At 39.9% G+C, this 14522-nt stretch overlaps 1 protein-coding gene across 9 annotated transcripts in view; it reads right to left on the minus strand.

Annotated features, from left to right (window-relative positions):
* Window positions 1–14522, minus strand: part of SPAG9 (sperm associated antigen 9) — a 135903-nt gene that overhangs the window by 47605 nt on the left and 73776 nt on the right. For all 9 annotated transcript variants that reach the window (XM_048224077.2, XM_048224074.2, XM_057318292.1 and 6 more), the window contains 2 exons: window positions 3601–3808; window positions 2992–3091 (listed from right to left, as the gene is read on the minus strand). In XM_048224077.2, the coding sequence (XP_048080034.1) occupies window positions 2992–3091; window positions 3601–3808 (308 nt within the window). The remainder of the gene's footprint in view (window positions 1–2991; window positions 3092–3600; window positions 3809–14522) is intronic.

Consider the following 14522-nt stretch of genomic DNA (forward strand, 5'->3'; position numbering starts at 1 on the left):
TTGTGCTCGTTCTCTCTAAAATAAATAAGTAAGTCTTAAAAAGGAAGCACCAGCAGCAAGATGACCAGGGATCCAGGAAACAGAAGATACAACAGAGGACAGAGGTGACAAGAATTCCCGGTGGGGGGGCGCCTGGGTAGCGCAGTCGTTAAGCGTCTGCCTTCGGCTCAGGGCGTGATCCCAGCTTTCCGGGATCGAGTCCCACATCGGGCTCCTCTGCTGGGAGCCTGCTTCTTCCTCTCCCACTCCCCTGCTGTGTTCCCTCTCTCGCTGGCTGTCTCTCTGTCACATAAATAAATAAAAAAAAAAAAAATCTTAAAAAAAAAAAAAAAAAAAAAAAGAATTCCCGGTGGGATAGGGCAAACGCCAGGACCAGCGCCCACGACAGCCTAGGCTGGAGAATGCAAATAGAAAACCCCGGAGACAGAGTGCCAGGAAACTGGCTTTATACTTGGCCATTTTGAGAGTGTTTACATTTATGATTCGCAAGGTATCTGTCCATGAACTAATAATAGGTAGGTAGAAACCTAAGCAAAACAAAACAAAACAAAAATCCACCAGGTTTTACTAATTTAAGAAAAACAAAGTTGCTAAAGATAGGAAATATAATCACAGTGTATTCAGTGGCTAAACTGTGATCAGTATTTATACAGTCATAATGATTTAAACAATGAATGTTAATGTAACAAAAACAGGATTATATTGAGAGGATGAAAGGAAGGATGGTGGTCTGAGGAGCTGCATCCTTGTCATCCTCCACTAAAAAGTCAAGAGCTAGTCTCACAGTGTTTCTAAAACCAGGTTCCTCATTTGACCCACAGAATACAGAAAATGATTTGAGTGACTATTTTCTCAATTCTAGACGCACAGGAGTGTAGCTAATTCATTATACACAAAGGATGCCTCGGGGCATTAGGACTTAATTTTCTTACAGAATCCCAGCTGAGACACAGAAGGAGCCAGGAAAAGAAGCATAAGGATGTGATTTAGACACCTGAAGAAAAACAGCAAAAGAGAACTAAGATGTGGCTGCTGCCGCCACCACCACGTCCACAGTCATGCTGAAACATGAGTTCTCTGTGGACATGACTTCTGAAGGCAGCTCTAATGCGGTCAGTCAGGCGCTCAACAAGCTGGCGAGTTGAGTCTGACATGACCTGCCCAACAAGAAGGTTTGCATCAACTCTGAGCACAGTGTGGACACCCTGCTGGAGACCCTGGCGAAAACAGAAAAAGGCTGTTTCCTACCTCGGCCCCAAGACGGACCAAAGGGGGCAGGATGCTGATCCTCTCCTGCCTTTCAGACAGACGCAGGGCCTGGCAGTCCTGCTCAGTGATGGCAGTTCCTGCCGAGACCCTTATTTAGCCTGCTGGCCCTCCCCAGCTTCCCTGCAATGAAGCTGAACCACTTTTGTTGAGGAAAAAAAAGAGAACGAAGAAGCAAGAGACACTGCCTCTTGAGAATGGGAATGAGGGGTGGGTAGGGGAAAGGGACTACTATCGCCCTTCATAGTTTGTATTATTACCATTTGACCTTAATAGTATACATGCATTAGTCTAATAAAAATTTTTTTTTAATTTTTAAAGAGGGTCAGAATGACAAACTGAACCTGCTAATAAGCAGCGGCATCTCCTTAGGCTTAAGAGAGGATAAAGAGCGAATTTCACTTTTTATACTCTGCACTGTTTCCTTTGTTTTTTTGGTTTTTTAAGAGATAGCACATGTACAAGTGGTGGGAGAGGGGGATGGGGAGAGAGAGAATCCCAAGCAGGCTCTACGCCCGGCATGAAGAGGCACGAAGACCCATGCAGGGCTCGATCTCACGAACCTGAGATCAGGACCTGAGGCACAATCAAGAGTCGGACATGTAACCAACTGTGCCAGCCAGGTGCCCCTACATTGCTTACATTTTTAAATAAACAATAAAGAAAAAAACTATTTTCACAGGACATGGCCTTTGAAATCAGAGTCCTAGATCGAATGCCAGCTCCACCTGCTAACGAGGTTATCTTGGACACGTTACTACACATTTCTGAGCTTCCTTATCTGTAAAATGGGGATGAAGACGTTGACTTCATAAGGTTGTAATTAAAATTATATTAAATGATGATGACAATAATACTACCTAACATTTATTAAACTGGGCCCTTTGCCAATGATTTAACATACATTGATTCATTTACTCATAATCATCTGAGGTATTATCGTAATTCCCTTTTTTGGAGGAGAAAATATACCTCAGCCAAGGCGGTATTTGAACCAACATAATCTTAGTCTAGGTTCATGCTTTTAACCACGACTGTAGCGATCAATAAACAGCATGTATTTTTATGGTCATCATTATTAAAGGATAGATGTTATGGAAGAAATTAAAAGAAAGGCAGTAGCTCCTGTGGGAAATTCGTGAACATTCATATGTTTTAGATTGACCATACATAAAATTCTCTTCCCACCACTAAACAGCCTCCCCATGTAAAATGAGAGTAATTTTTTCCAATAATGAGATCATTACACTTTGGGCTTTTTTTGTTTTGTTTTTTTGAGTAGGCTTCACACCCAACATGGGGCTTGAACTCACAATCCTGAGATCAAGAGTAATCTGCTCTACTGAGCCAGCCAGGCTCCTGAAATCATTAGTTTTGAAGTGAGTACATATCTTCTTCCTGATCTGGCGGAAGGAACAAAGTTTGCTCAAATTGTTACTTCCCCTACACTTGTTTCTTTGTTTCCTCAAATTCCAGAAAGTATTGGTTGCACCTTGGCTGTGTTTTTCCGCTATGCTTCCATATGCTCCTAATCCCTGCTGCAGCAAAGGCAACATTTCACAAAACATTTAATGTCCATTTCAAAAATGGAAACTAGAATATAATACTAACATTTCTTCAGCAAAACATCTGCCCTTTTTTCTGGCAAGAGACCAGAGAATAATAGTATGCTTCTGGGAGAGGGGAAAGGAAGGATAAAATGTCTTCATTTGACATTGACAGTACCTTGAGCCTTTATATCCACTGAGATCTTTGTCCATATCCAACTCAGGAGTGGATTCAATGATTGCTTGAACTTCTGACTTCTCTTCATTTTCAGCAGAGCCTTAGAAAAAGGACAAGATGACATAAATAACGCATATATCACATACTGCCCCTCATGAAAATCCTGTTGCTTCAATGGTTATAAATACATCATTTGATCATTAAAAAAATTTTAAGGAGTGGATTCTAGGAAACACAGGATTAGACAATATATCATATATTCAATTAACAGTGAATATCAAAAACTGATAAATAACCAAAGTTTTTATTTGTATTTCTTGGGACACGGTCCATTGTAACCCAGGGTAGGACTCCCTGTTTGTTTTTTTACTAATTAAGGGATGAAATACAGAGAAATTAAATATGAAGACTATTCTCCTGCCTTTCAGGCTCTCCAATCCCCCGGCTCCCCAAATCTGCCTCGCCAAAACTTTATTTGATCATCACCCCTTTTAACCTTACTTATAATTGAGTATCATTTTATAAATCTAAAGCAGTAACACCCCTAAAGATGTATTTTTTCATACCCACATGATCTTTACTAGAAAGTAAAGAATTAGGGTCACCTACCTGTTGAAACATTTCTAGTTTCTTGGGCTACCTGTACTTCAATATGCTTGCTTATTTCTGATTTATTTGGTGTATCTGCAATCTTCACAAATCCTTCATTATCTTCCTTTAAGGGCGTATCCGTAGGAATTGTGGCCACATCTGATGCAGCTGTTGATGCTGGAGTGGTAGCTTTAGATCCTCCTTGGCTAACATCAGAAAGTTCATCCTACAAATAAAAAGAATTATTGGGGGGGGTGCACCTGGGTGGCTCAGTCGGTTAAGCGTCCAACTCTTGATCTCAGCTGAGGTCTTGATCTCAGGGTTTTGAGTTCAAGCCCTGTGCTAGGCCCCACGCTAGGCACTGAGCTTAATTTAATTTAAAAAAAGGAATTATGGGGAAATCTTTAAATGATTAATTTATTTTAAGCCATTTTCTTAAATGGGGTAAGAAAAAAACTTGCAGAGAGAAAATTCTATTAAAAAACAGTAATAGAGGGGTGCCTGGGTGGTTCAGTCGTTAAGCCTTTGGCTCAGGGTGTGATCCCGGCGTTCTGGGATCGAGCCCTGCATCAGGCTCCTCCACTGGGAGCCTGCTTCTTCCTCTCCCACTCCCCCTGCTTGTGTTCCCTCTCTCGCTGGCTGTCTCTCTGTCAAATAAATAAATAAAATCTTAAAAAAAAAAAAAAAAACTAAAAACAAAAAACAGTAATAGAGGCACCTAGGTGGCTCACTTAGTTTAGCGTCTGCCTTCGGCTCAGGTCATGATCTCAGGGTCTTGGGACAGAGCCTCAAATTGGGCTCCCTGCTCATCGGGGAATCTGCTTCTCTCTCAACCTCTGCCCCCCGCCTCGTGCACACGTGCCCTCTCTCTCTCTCTCTCAAGTAAATGAAATCTTAAAAAAAAAAAAACCAAAAAAACCCCAAAAAACCCACACACAAAACCAGCAGTGGAATAACAAGACTCTGAATCTCAGGAGACATGCGGTTTTGTACACAATATTCTTAAAACATCCTGCATCCAGATCATCTGAAATACTGCTAAAGGGGCATATTCTAAGTCTAACTCCAAGCTTTAGGCAGTGAGACCAAGTAATCTGCATTTTAAAAAGTAACCCAGGTGATAATTACTATTCTAGGGTCCACATACAGTCTTCATGAAGGACATGTCCAGATTGAATTTCATGCAAAAATTTGTGCAGAACGCACTTTTCTGGGAAAAAAAATAAATCTACAACTTTTATCAGGTTTTTCAAAGGGGTTTGTGGCAAATAACTAAAAACAGTTGTCCAAAAATTGAATCGCTATGCAGGACACCTGAAACTAATGTAACATTGTGTGTCACTTACACTTCAGTAAAAAAACCCAAAAAAGGTGGGGGAGGGGATTTTAAAAAAATATTTAAAAAAAGAAAAGAAAGAAAAAAAAAAAAAAAAGAAAGAAGAGCACCTGGTGGGCTCAGTTGGTGGAGCATGTGACTCCTGATCTCAGGGTCATGAGTTTAGGCCCCATGTTGGGCATACAGCCTACTTAAAAAGAAAAACAAATACAGTTGTTCAATGGCTACGAATAATGACCCAGTTCTTTTTGAGCAAAATACCCAGATCTTTGGGGAAAAAAAAAAAAAAAGAACCTAGGGCAACTGGGTGTCTCAGTCAGTTAAGTGTCTGACTCTTGGTTTTGGCTCTAGTCATGGTCTCAGGTTTGTGAGATCCAGCTCTGCGTTGAGCTCCGTGCTAAAAGTGGAATCTAGGATCCTCTCTCTGTCTGCCCCTCTCCTCCTCCAAATAAGTAAAACCTTAAAAGAGAGAGAGAGAGAACCTGACAAAAAGTTTACCAGTAATAGTAGGAGGAGGAGGAGGAGGAAGAAGAAGAATTAGGGTAAATTAGTGAGTTTACCATTCACTAAATGTTTGACTCTGGGTAAGTTATGTATTCTTTTCTATATCTATCTCTTCTTTGTAAAATAGAGACAATGGTATATAATTAATAAATTATAAGTTATTCTCCATAAAGACTTAGCAAAGTGTTCACACATACTAAGTATTTAAAATGTTAGCAACTGGGGCGCCTGGGTGGTTCAGTTGGTTAACCATCAGCCTTCAGCTCAGATCATGATCCCAGGGTCCTGGGATTGAGCCCCGAAGTGGGCTCCCTGCTCAGTGGGGATCCTGCTTCTCCCTCTCCCTCTTCCCTCTTCCCTCTGCTTGTTCTCTCAAATAAATAAAATAAAAAATAAAAGGTTAGCAATTATTATATAGCAAATAATACATTATGCACAACTCTGAGACTCTTGAAATGCATGCTTTTGGCCTAAAGCAAAAAGAATATATAAACATACTAAGTTATGCTGTGGTGCAGGATGATTTTTAGTGACTTTTATTTCCCTCTTTGAAATTTTATTTTTGGGGCGCCTCGGTGGCTCAGTAGTTAAGCATCTGCCTTCAGCTCAGGTCATGATCCCAGGGTCGTGGGATCGAGCCCCACATCACCTCCCTGCTCAGCGGGAAGCTTGCTTCTTCCTCTCCCACTGCCCCTGCTTATTCTCTCTCTTGCTGTCTCTCTCTCTGTCGAATAAATAAAATCTTAAAATAAGAAAGAAAGAAAGAAAGAAAGAAAGGAAGGAAGAAAGAAAGAAAGAAGGGAGGGGAGAGGAGGGCAGGGAAGGGAGAAAAAGAAAGAAATGCAGAATCCCAGGCCCCACACCAGACCTACTGAGGCTGAATCTGCACTTTAAAAAAGTAATAATGAAATAATGTAAAATAAAATATTTTTTTTAACTTTTAAAGCACATTGTTAAAAATATATTACAGCTATAAAACTAATGAAACAGAATCCAAGCCATTAAAAAAAAACAAATAACACCATACCAATCAAAATTACATATATACTCTAAGCTTTATATTATGCTGAGAGATTTAGGTTGTTTCAGGTGCTGAGAAGTCAGAGAGTGTTCAAATTAAAATTAAAATTTTAAATTCTATTCAAGTATAAGAAAGCATTTTTGGCATACAGTCACCTGCCTGTGCTACGGTGGAAAGCAATCACAATGAAAGCAACCACACTTGGGGAACTCTATCACTGAAACACTTAGCTTTACAACATTAAAACATTTTCATGTTTCATCTCCGTTAACTTACTATTATGAATTTTGATGTAGCACAAATGTCACTACCAAGAGTGGCTGAATGAATATAAAAGCAATTACCAGATGAGAACATAGGGTTATGTAAATTATATTTGCTGTGGCAAATCAAGAGCTCTTTATCCAGAAGATGTGGTGTATATATATATCAAGCCCTGTGCTTGATATATATAAAATGGAGTATTATTCAGCCATAAAAAAGAATGAAAACTTGCCATTTGCAACAAGGATGGAGCTAGAGAATGTTACACTAAGTGAAATAAGCCAGTGAGAGAAAGACAAATACCATGATTTCACTCACATGTGGAATTTAAGAAACAAAACAAACAAGCAAAGGAAGAGAGAGAGAGAAAGAGAGCAAGCCCAAGAAACAGCCTTTTAACTATAGAGAACAAACAAATGGGTACCAGACAGGAGGTGGGCAGAGGGATGGGTGAAACAGATGAAGGAGATTAAAGAGTACATTCATCTTGAGGAGCACTGAGTAATATACGGAACTGCTGAATCATTATTACTGTACATCTGAAACTAATATAACACCGCATGCTAACTAACTGGAATTAAAATTTTAAAAAAGACTTCTTTATCCCTTCAACAGTGCCCCACACCCCACTCTTCATCGCTACCCCAGACTCTGAGGGTTGTTTTTTTTCCTGTTTTTTGTTGGTCTGTTTGTAAATGTTGAGAGATAAAGAATGTCACAGAATGTGAATGCCACACCAGCGTGAGTTACCCATTTAAGAGTCTGAGCATCTTGGCTCTACTGACGGGCTTGAGCTCTAACACATGGTTCAAACCCAAGTGTTTGCCAAAGACCTCCATCCTAGATCTTGCTATTCTCAATTTCTGAGTTTATACTGTACTTGGACTTGAACTAATAGCTGGTCAGCAACCAATTATTTTATTGCTCACCATCATTTTAAGAAACACACATATCCACAACAGATAATGATCCATTTACCAAAAACAAATCTCCCCTGAGACTCTGAATCTATCAAAGGAAAAATAAAATAGTATATCCACGTTAGCATACAATACTTAAAATGAACTTTCAGTGACATGGGAAAATCCTTAAATGTTAAATTGGAAAATATACATATATATACTTTTAAAGAAATAAATGTATACATGACATCATTTATAACTGCAAAAAACCGCAAACAACTTAAATGCTTCAAAATAGGAAATTAAGCAAACTACACTTATATACCCATACAAGAGAATATTATGCAGGAATTAAAAACTGTGCTGTAGAGGGGTATTTACTGAAATGGAAAATATTCAAAATATTTTGCAAAGAGACTGGGGATTAAAACAATCCAGTACAGGGGCGCCTGGGTGGCTCAGTCGTTAAGCGTCTGCCTTTGGCTCGGGTCATGGTCCTGGGATCCAGCCCCACGTTGGGCTCCCTGCTCAGTGGGGAGCCTGCTTCTCCTTTTCTCCCTCTCCCACTCCCCCTGCTTATGAGCGCAAGCACTCTCTCACAAAATGAATCAAAATAAAAACTTAAAAAAAAATCCAGTACAGGGGCGCCTGGGTGGCACAGCGGTTAAGCATCTGCCTTCGGCTCAGGGCGTGATCCCGGCGTTATGGGATCGAGCCCCACATCAGGCTCTTCTGCTATAAGCCTGCTTCTTCCTCTCCCACTCCCCCTGCTTGTGTTCCCTCTCTCGCTGGCTGTCTCTATCTCTGTCGAATAAATAAATAAAATATTTAAAAAAAAAAAATCCAGTACAGTATGAGTGATTAAGAAAATATAGTTAGAAAAAGCTTTGTCAGGGCAATGATGATTTTGATAGTGGCTGCCACTGGGTAGTTGGATAATGAGTGATTTTTACCTTTTCTTTGCCCTTGTTGGCGCTCATTTATATATAAATGTATGTGTATGTATATATGTATGCATACACAAGTAGAAAAAATTACAAAAATCAGACTATAAATCTACATATGAAATATGGTCTCAAAAAAATATTTTAGCTATATTAAGTGGCTACAGATAATAGGTAATTTTTTTTTTCGTTCTTATTAAAAACTTTTGTTTCCATATTTTTTTTTTGAAGATTTTATTTATTTATTTGACAGAGAGACGGCCAGCGAGAGAGGGAACACAAGCAGGGGGAGTGGGAGAGGAAGAAGCAGGTTCCAAGCAGAGGAGCCTGATGTGGGGCTCGATCCCAGAATGCCGGGATCACGCCCTGAGCCGAAGGCAGACGCTTAATGACTGCGCCACCCAGGCGCCCCTGTTTCCATATTTTTTAACAGTAGGCACATGTTACTATTATAATAAGGAAAAAAGTAAATGAAGTTTGGAATAAATTTGAATTAGTGTAACTAGATGAAGTTATCTTTCACTGACAAAGTTGAGAAAACTATCAATACTATTAATGCATTGGGAGCTACCCATTATTTATTGCCTTGTGTCTAAGACAACTGATTACCCATCACATGAAGTGCAACACTAAATATACTGATAAAATATGCTGATAAAATTAGCTGCATTGGATAGCCAACTATTCTGTGCATCTCAAATACTAGGCTGATTTCTAGGGGGAAGGAAGAAAACCAAAGAAATAGCTCCATTCTCTATCATTTCCTCCCCTCTTAAAACTAAAGGACAAAATTGCTGACTATTTCCCCGAGCTGGTGACCGACGCCTAATATAGAAGTATCTGATAAAAATTTACTAAGTGAAGCAAATTAGCTTGTTTGGAGTTAGGAAAATGATGGTCTTATTTGTGGAACCAAAGACACTGAAGACAAATAGAGGCTGCCCTTAGTACCACTCTCATAAGTCCTTGCTGTATCTCTATTAACACTTAAATTCATCAAGACTGTGGATTCAGAAAGCCCTAGAAAGAATCAAGTTCATCTTTAATGAAAAAATGACATGCCTTTGAAACTATCTGAAAAACAATTTGACAAGTCCCTTGGAGGTTCAGTGGGTTAAGCATCTGCCTTTAGCTCAGGTCATGATCCCAGGGTCCTGGATCCAGCCCCATGTCAGGCTCCCTGCTCAGCAGGGAGTCTGCTTCTCCCTCACCCTCTGCCTCTCCCCCTGGCTCATGCTCGCTCGCTCTGTCTCTCACTCTCTCTCAAACAAAGAAAATCTTTAAAAAAACATTACTTAGTAATTAAAGAGTTCAAAACAAACAGTTTGACCAAAGTCCTCCTCCCCAAATTCATTTGTGGATCTGGGAGTACAGAATAAAGCAAGCAAGAGAACTGCACCTAAACCAGGAAAAGGACTATGCCATCTTAGGGATTTTCAAGGTTTGGGGCTACAAGAAGTAGTAAATTAGGATCTGCTTAGAAGAAAATTTTAAATTTGTCATGGACTATCCAAGTAACATGAGATTTATTTATCTGTAACTTACCTTTTATAGTTTTACCATATAAAAATATTTTACACTCATTAAAATAGCTCACTGTGTGGGCTGTACTTCTGGATCTTAGGGAGAGCTGAGGAGAGAAAAGCTCTGAAATTTAAGGGACCGTTTTCAAAGGAAGCATTTCTCACTGGTCTCCCAGGCAGTGGTGACATAAAGCTCCTAAGATTAGTAGGAAAGCACTGACATGAGAAAAGTCTCTGCTACAATGTTTGGTTGGAGGGAGGCACAGTATTCTTGTATTGCATTCCTGTGGAAGAAATTATGTAATTCTGTCACTAACAATGCCTCCAACTAAGACAGAATGAAGAAAGACAAGCTTAAATATTAATCTGTTAAAAGATAAAGTATATCACTTTTGGTCAACAGTAAGCTTTTAAGGTACCACGTGCAAAACAAGAGAAAATTCTTGGGGCGCATGGGTGGTGCAGTCGGTTAAGCATCTGCCTTCAGCTCAGGTCATGAGCCCAGGGTCCTGGGATCAAGCCCGGCATTGGGCTCCCTGCTCAGTGTGGAGTCTGCTTCTCCCTCTTCCCTGCCCCTCCCCCCGCTCATGGTCTCTCTCTCTCTCTCTTACTCAAATAAAAAATCTTAAATTTTTAGGTAAAAAAATAATTAATTAAAAAATAAAAGGTGTCATTTAAAAATGTTATACAAACAGGTAACAAGCATGAAAAGATGCTCAACGTTACTAATCAGACAAATACAAATAGAAACTACTGTATCACCTTGCACCCCTTAGGATGGCTACTATCAAAAACAAACAGAAAATAACAAGTGTTGGTGAGATGGGGAGAAATTTGAACACTTTTACGCTATTGGGAGGATTATAAAATGTTGCAACTGTCTTGGAAGACAGTATGGTATTTCCTCAGAAACCTAAAAAAAGAAGTACCATACAATCCAGCAATACCCCCTCTAGGTATATATCCAAAAGAATTGAAAGCAGGATCTTGAAGAGACATTTGCTCCACCCATGTTCATAGCAGCATTACTCACAATAGCCTAGAGGTAGAAGTGACCCAACTGTCCATGAAGGGATGAATGAATGTATCAAATGTGGTCCATACATACAATGGAATATGATTCAGCCTTAAAAAGAAAGTCAGTCACATACTACAACAGAGATAAATCTTGAGGACATGGTGCTGAGTGAAACAAGCCAGTTACAAAAGACAAATACCACATGATTCTACTTACATGAGCACCTAAAGCAGTCAAACTCCTACAAAATAGAGTAGAATGATGGTGGCTGGGGCTGGGGAAGTGGAGAGAGGGAGTTATTTAATGGGTACAAAGTGTCAGGTTTGCAAGATGAAAAAGTTCTAGAGATCTATTTCACAACAATGTGAATATTCTTAACATTACTGAACTGTGTGCTTTAAAAATGATGAAGATGGTAAATTTTAGGGGCACCTGGGTGGCTCAGTCGGTTAAGCTTCTACCTCAGCTCAGGTCATAATCTCAAGGTCCTGGATTGAGTTCCGAGTAGGGCTCCCTGCTTATCAGGGAGCCTGCTTCTCCCTCTCCCTCTGCCCCTCCCCCTGCTCGTGTTCTCTCTCTCTCTCTCTCCCAAATAAGTAAAAAAAGAAAAGAAAGATGGTAAATTTTATTCTGTATGTATTTCCTACACACAAAAAAGAAAACAGGTGTCATTACTTCTAGCTTCACTTGAGATACTATGGTGAAAGTTATCTGGTCTTTGTGCCATTTTCTTACTGGCTTTAGATATCAGGCTAAAAGTCTATAAGCCTTTACAAAATATTTTCAGTTGTTCCATTCATCAAATATCTCCCTCACGTGCTCAGTCCTGCACAGAATATTTACGTCACGTGTTAGTCAGCATTGCCCTGTAACTATTTATGTTCTAAGAAACTATAACTTAAATTTACAACTATAAAAGAAATTATCTAAGGACAACTTAGAAATGGGGGGTGCCTGGGTGGCTCAGTCGGTTCAGCATCCGACTCTTGGTTTCGGCTCAGATTATGATCTCAAGATTGTGAGATCAAGCCCCACATCGGGCTCCACACACAGCATGGGGTCTGCTTGAGATTCTCTCTCCCTCTCTCCCTTTGCCCCTCCTCTTGCTCCTGCACAAGCACACTCTCTCTCAATCAGTAAAATCTTGAAAGAAAGAAGAAAAGTTCCAGTGTAGAGTTCTCCTAAGTAGCCTGCCTGCCTTCATCTGAAATAAGCTAAATAAATGGGCAAGCAACTCTGTCACATAAGTCTATCTTTTTGATTCAAAGATTTTAAGCCCAATGAAAGAAAAGACAAAATTACAAAAACTAGCCCCATGGATCCCCACTATAACACTTATCACCTTATATTTTAATTTTTATGTTTACATTTCTTTCTCCACAAGGAGAAGTTAAACGTCTAAAGCAGTGGTTCTTAAACTCTTTTGATTGACAACTCTACAGCATAACAGAATCACAACATTCTGTGTGTACATGTATTTTCTGGAAAGTTTCATAACGTTGATTCCTAAAGGAGTCTGTGACCCAAAGAAATACTGAGAACCCTAACTCTAGACACAATCAGATGAAAAAAATCTAGATGTTAATTATACTGTGGGTTTAAGAAAATTCTGATTCTTAAAGGAGAGGTATGAATGTCCTAACCCTGAGGGTATTTCTGAAGAAAGGGGACACTTTCTTTCACTGTCATAGATCAGCTGAAGGCCTTCCATGGACGTGGGTGAGTAGGAGACCTGACCTACAGTGAATAGGAAAAAGCTTTGTCTTTATATCCCAATGCCCAGGCTATCGAGACTGATATGAAGAAGGTTCACAACAGATGTTTGCTGAATAAAGCTGAATGGTGCCCTGATAGAAGCTGAAGAAATCTGTTCGACTAGGGAGGCAGCATACAGTATAATGACACGCTGGGGCTGTCTCCAGGACACGTACTAGTTATGTACATTTTGTCCTGAGGAAGGTATTTGTGCAATTTTGTGCAAGGGTATTTGAGTGTTTCTTACCTAGAGCTGGATAGGTGGAAATAGCCTGAATTTTCATTGGATTTACTTATATTTTCTCTCCTTTATTTTGTATTTTTAAAGATTTTTATTTATTTGACAGAAGGAGGGAGCGAGCAAGCACAAGCGGGGGGGGGGGGGCAGACAGAGGGAGAGGGAGAAGATGACCCCCCCACTGAGCAGAGAGCCTGACATGGGGTCGACCCCAGGATCCTGGGATCATGACCAACCGACCGAGCCCCATCCAGGCACCCCTCTCTCCTTTATTTTAAAATGCTGTCTTTAAGGGAGGAGTAATTTACAGATTACAGTAAAGCCCTAACAACCACTACAGAAATAATTGCCTCTTGTATTTCAGTGAAAAACATCAGTAGTCTTTCAAACTGAGCACTAGATGTCTTGAGAATAGCAGCTGAATGAGTAACCAATAGTTAATCAAGTTTCTTTACTTTCTGTAAGGTGATCTGAAACACCATTCTCACCTCCTGTTCTACAGCCTCCAGAGGCTCAGGACTGCTGCTGACCTGGGAAGAAGGAAAGATTATACAAGAGACCACAAGATCATGTATCTACTAGGTTTTCGCACATTTCTAACTATCTTTGGCTTGCTCTACATCCCAGGATAATAAGATCTTTCTAATCTACTATGTTAAAATGAGGGTTTGGGGGTTTTGTTTTGATTTAAAAATACTTCCTTCAGTTTCCTCAAAAAGTTGAAAATAGAGCTACCCTATGACCCAGTAATTGCGCTGCTAGGTATCTACCCCAAAGACACAAATGTGGTGATCCAAAGGGGCACCTACACCCCAATGTTCATAACAGCAATGTCCACAATAGCCAAACTATGGAAAGAGCCCAGATGTCCAACGACAGATGAATGGACAGAGAAAATGTGGTGTATATATACGCAACGGAATACTACTCAGCCATCAAAAAAATGAAATCTTGCCATTTGCAATGATCGGATGGAACTAGAGGGTATTATGCTAAGTGAGATAAGTCAATCAGAGAAAGACAATTATATGATTTCACTCATATGTGGAATTTAAGAAACAAAACAGAGGAGTATGGGAGAAGGGAAGGAAAAATAAAATAAGATGAAATCAGAGAGGGGGACAAACCATAAGAGACTCTTAATCACAGGAAACAAATTGATATCTGCTGGAGGGGAGAGGATAGAGGATGGGTAACTGGGTGATGGACTTTAAGGAGGGCATGGGATATAATGAGCACTGGGTATTATATAAGACTGATGAATCACTTACCTCTGAAACTAATAATACACTATATATAATTAATTGACTTTAAATTTCTTTTTTTTTTTTTTTTAAAGATTTTATTTATTCATTTGACAGAGATAGAGACAGCCAGCGAGAGAGGAAACACAGCAGGGGGAGTGGGAGAGGAAGAAGCAGGCTCCCAGCGGAGG

Source organism: Ursus arctos, unplaced genomic scaffold (genome assembly GCF_023065955.2).
Source record: "Ursus arctos isolate Adak ecotype North America unplaced genomic scaffold, UrsArc2.0 scaffold_24, whole genome shotgun sequence".
Taxonomy (NCBI): domain Eukaryota; kingdom Metazoa; phylum Chordata; class Mammalia; order Carnivora; family Ursidae; genus Ursus; species Ursus arctos.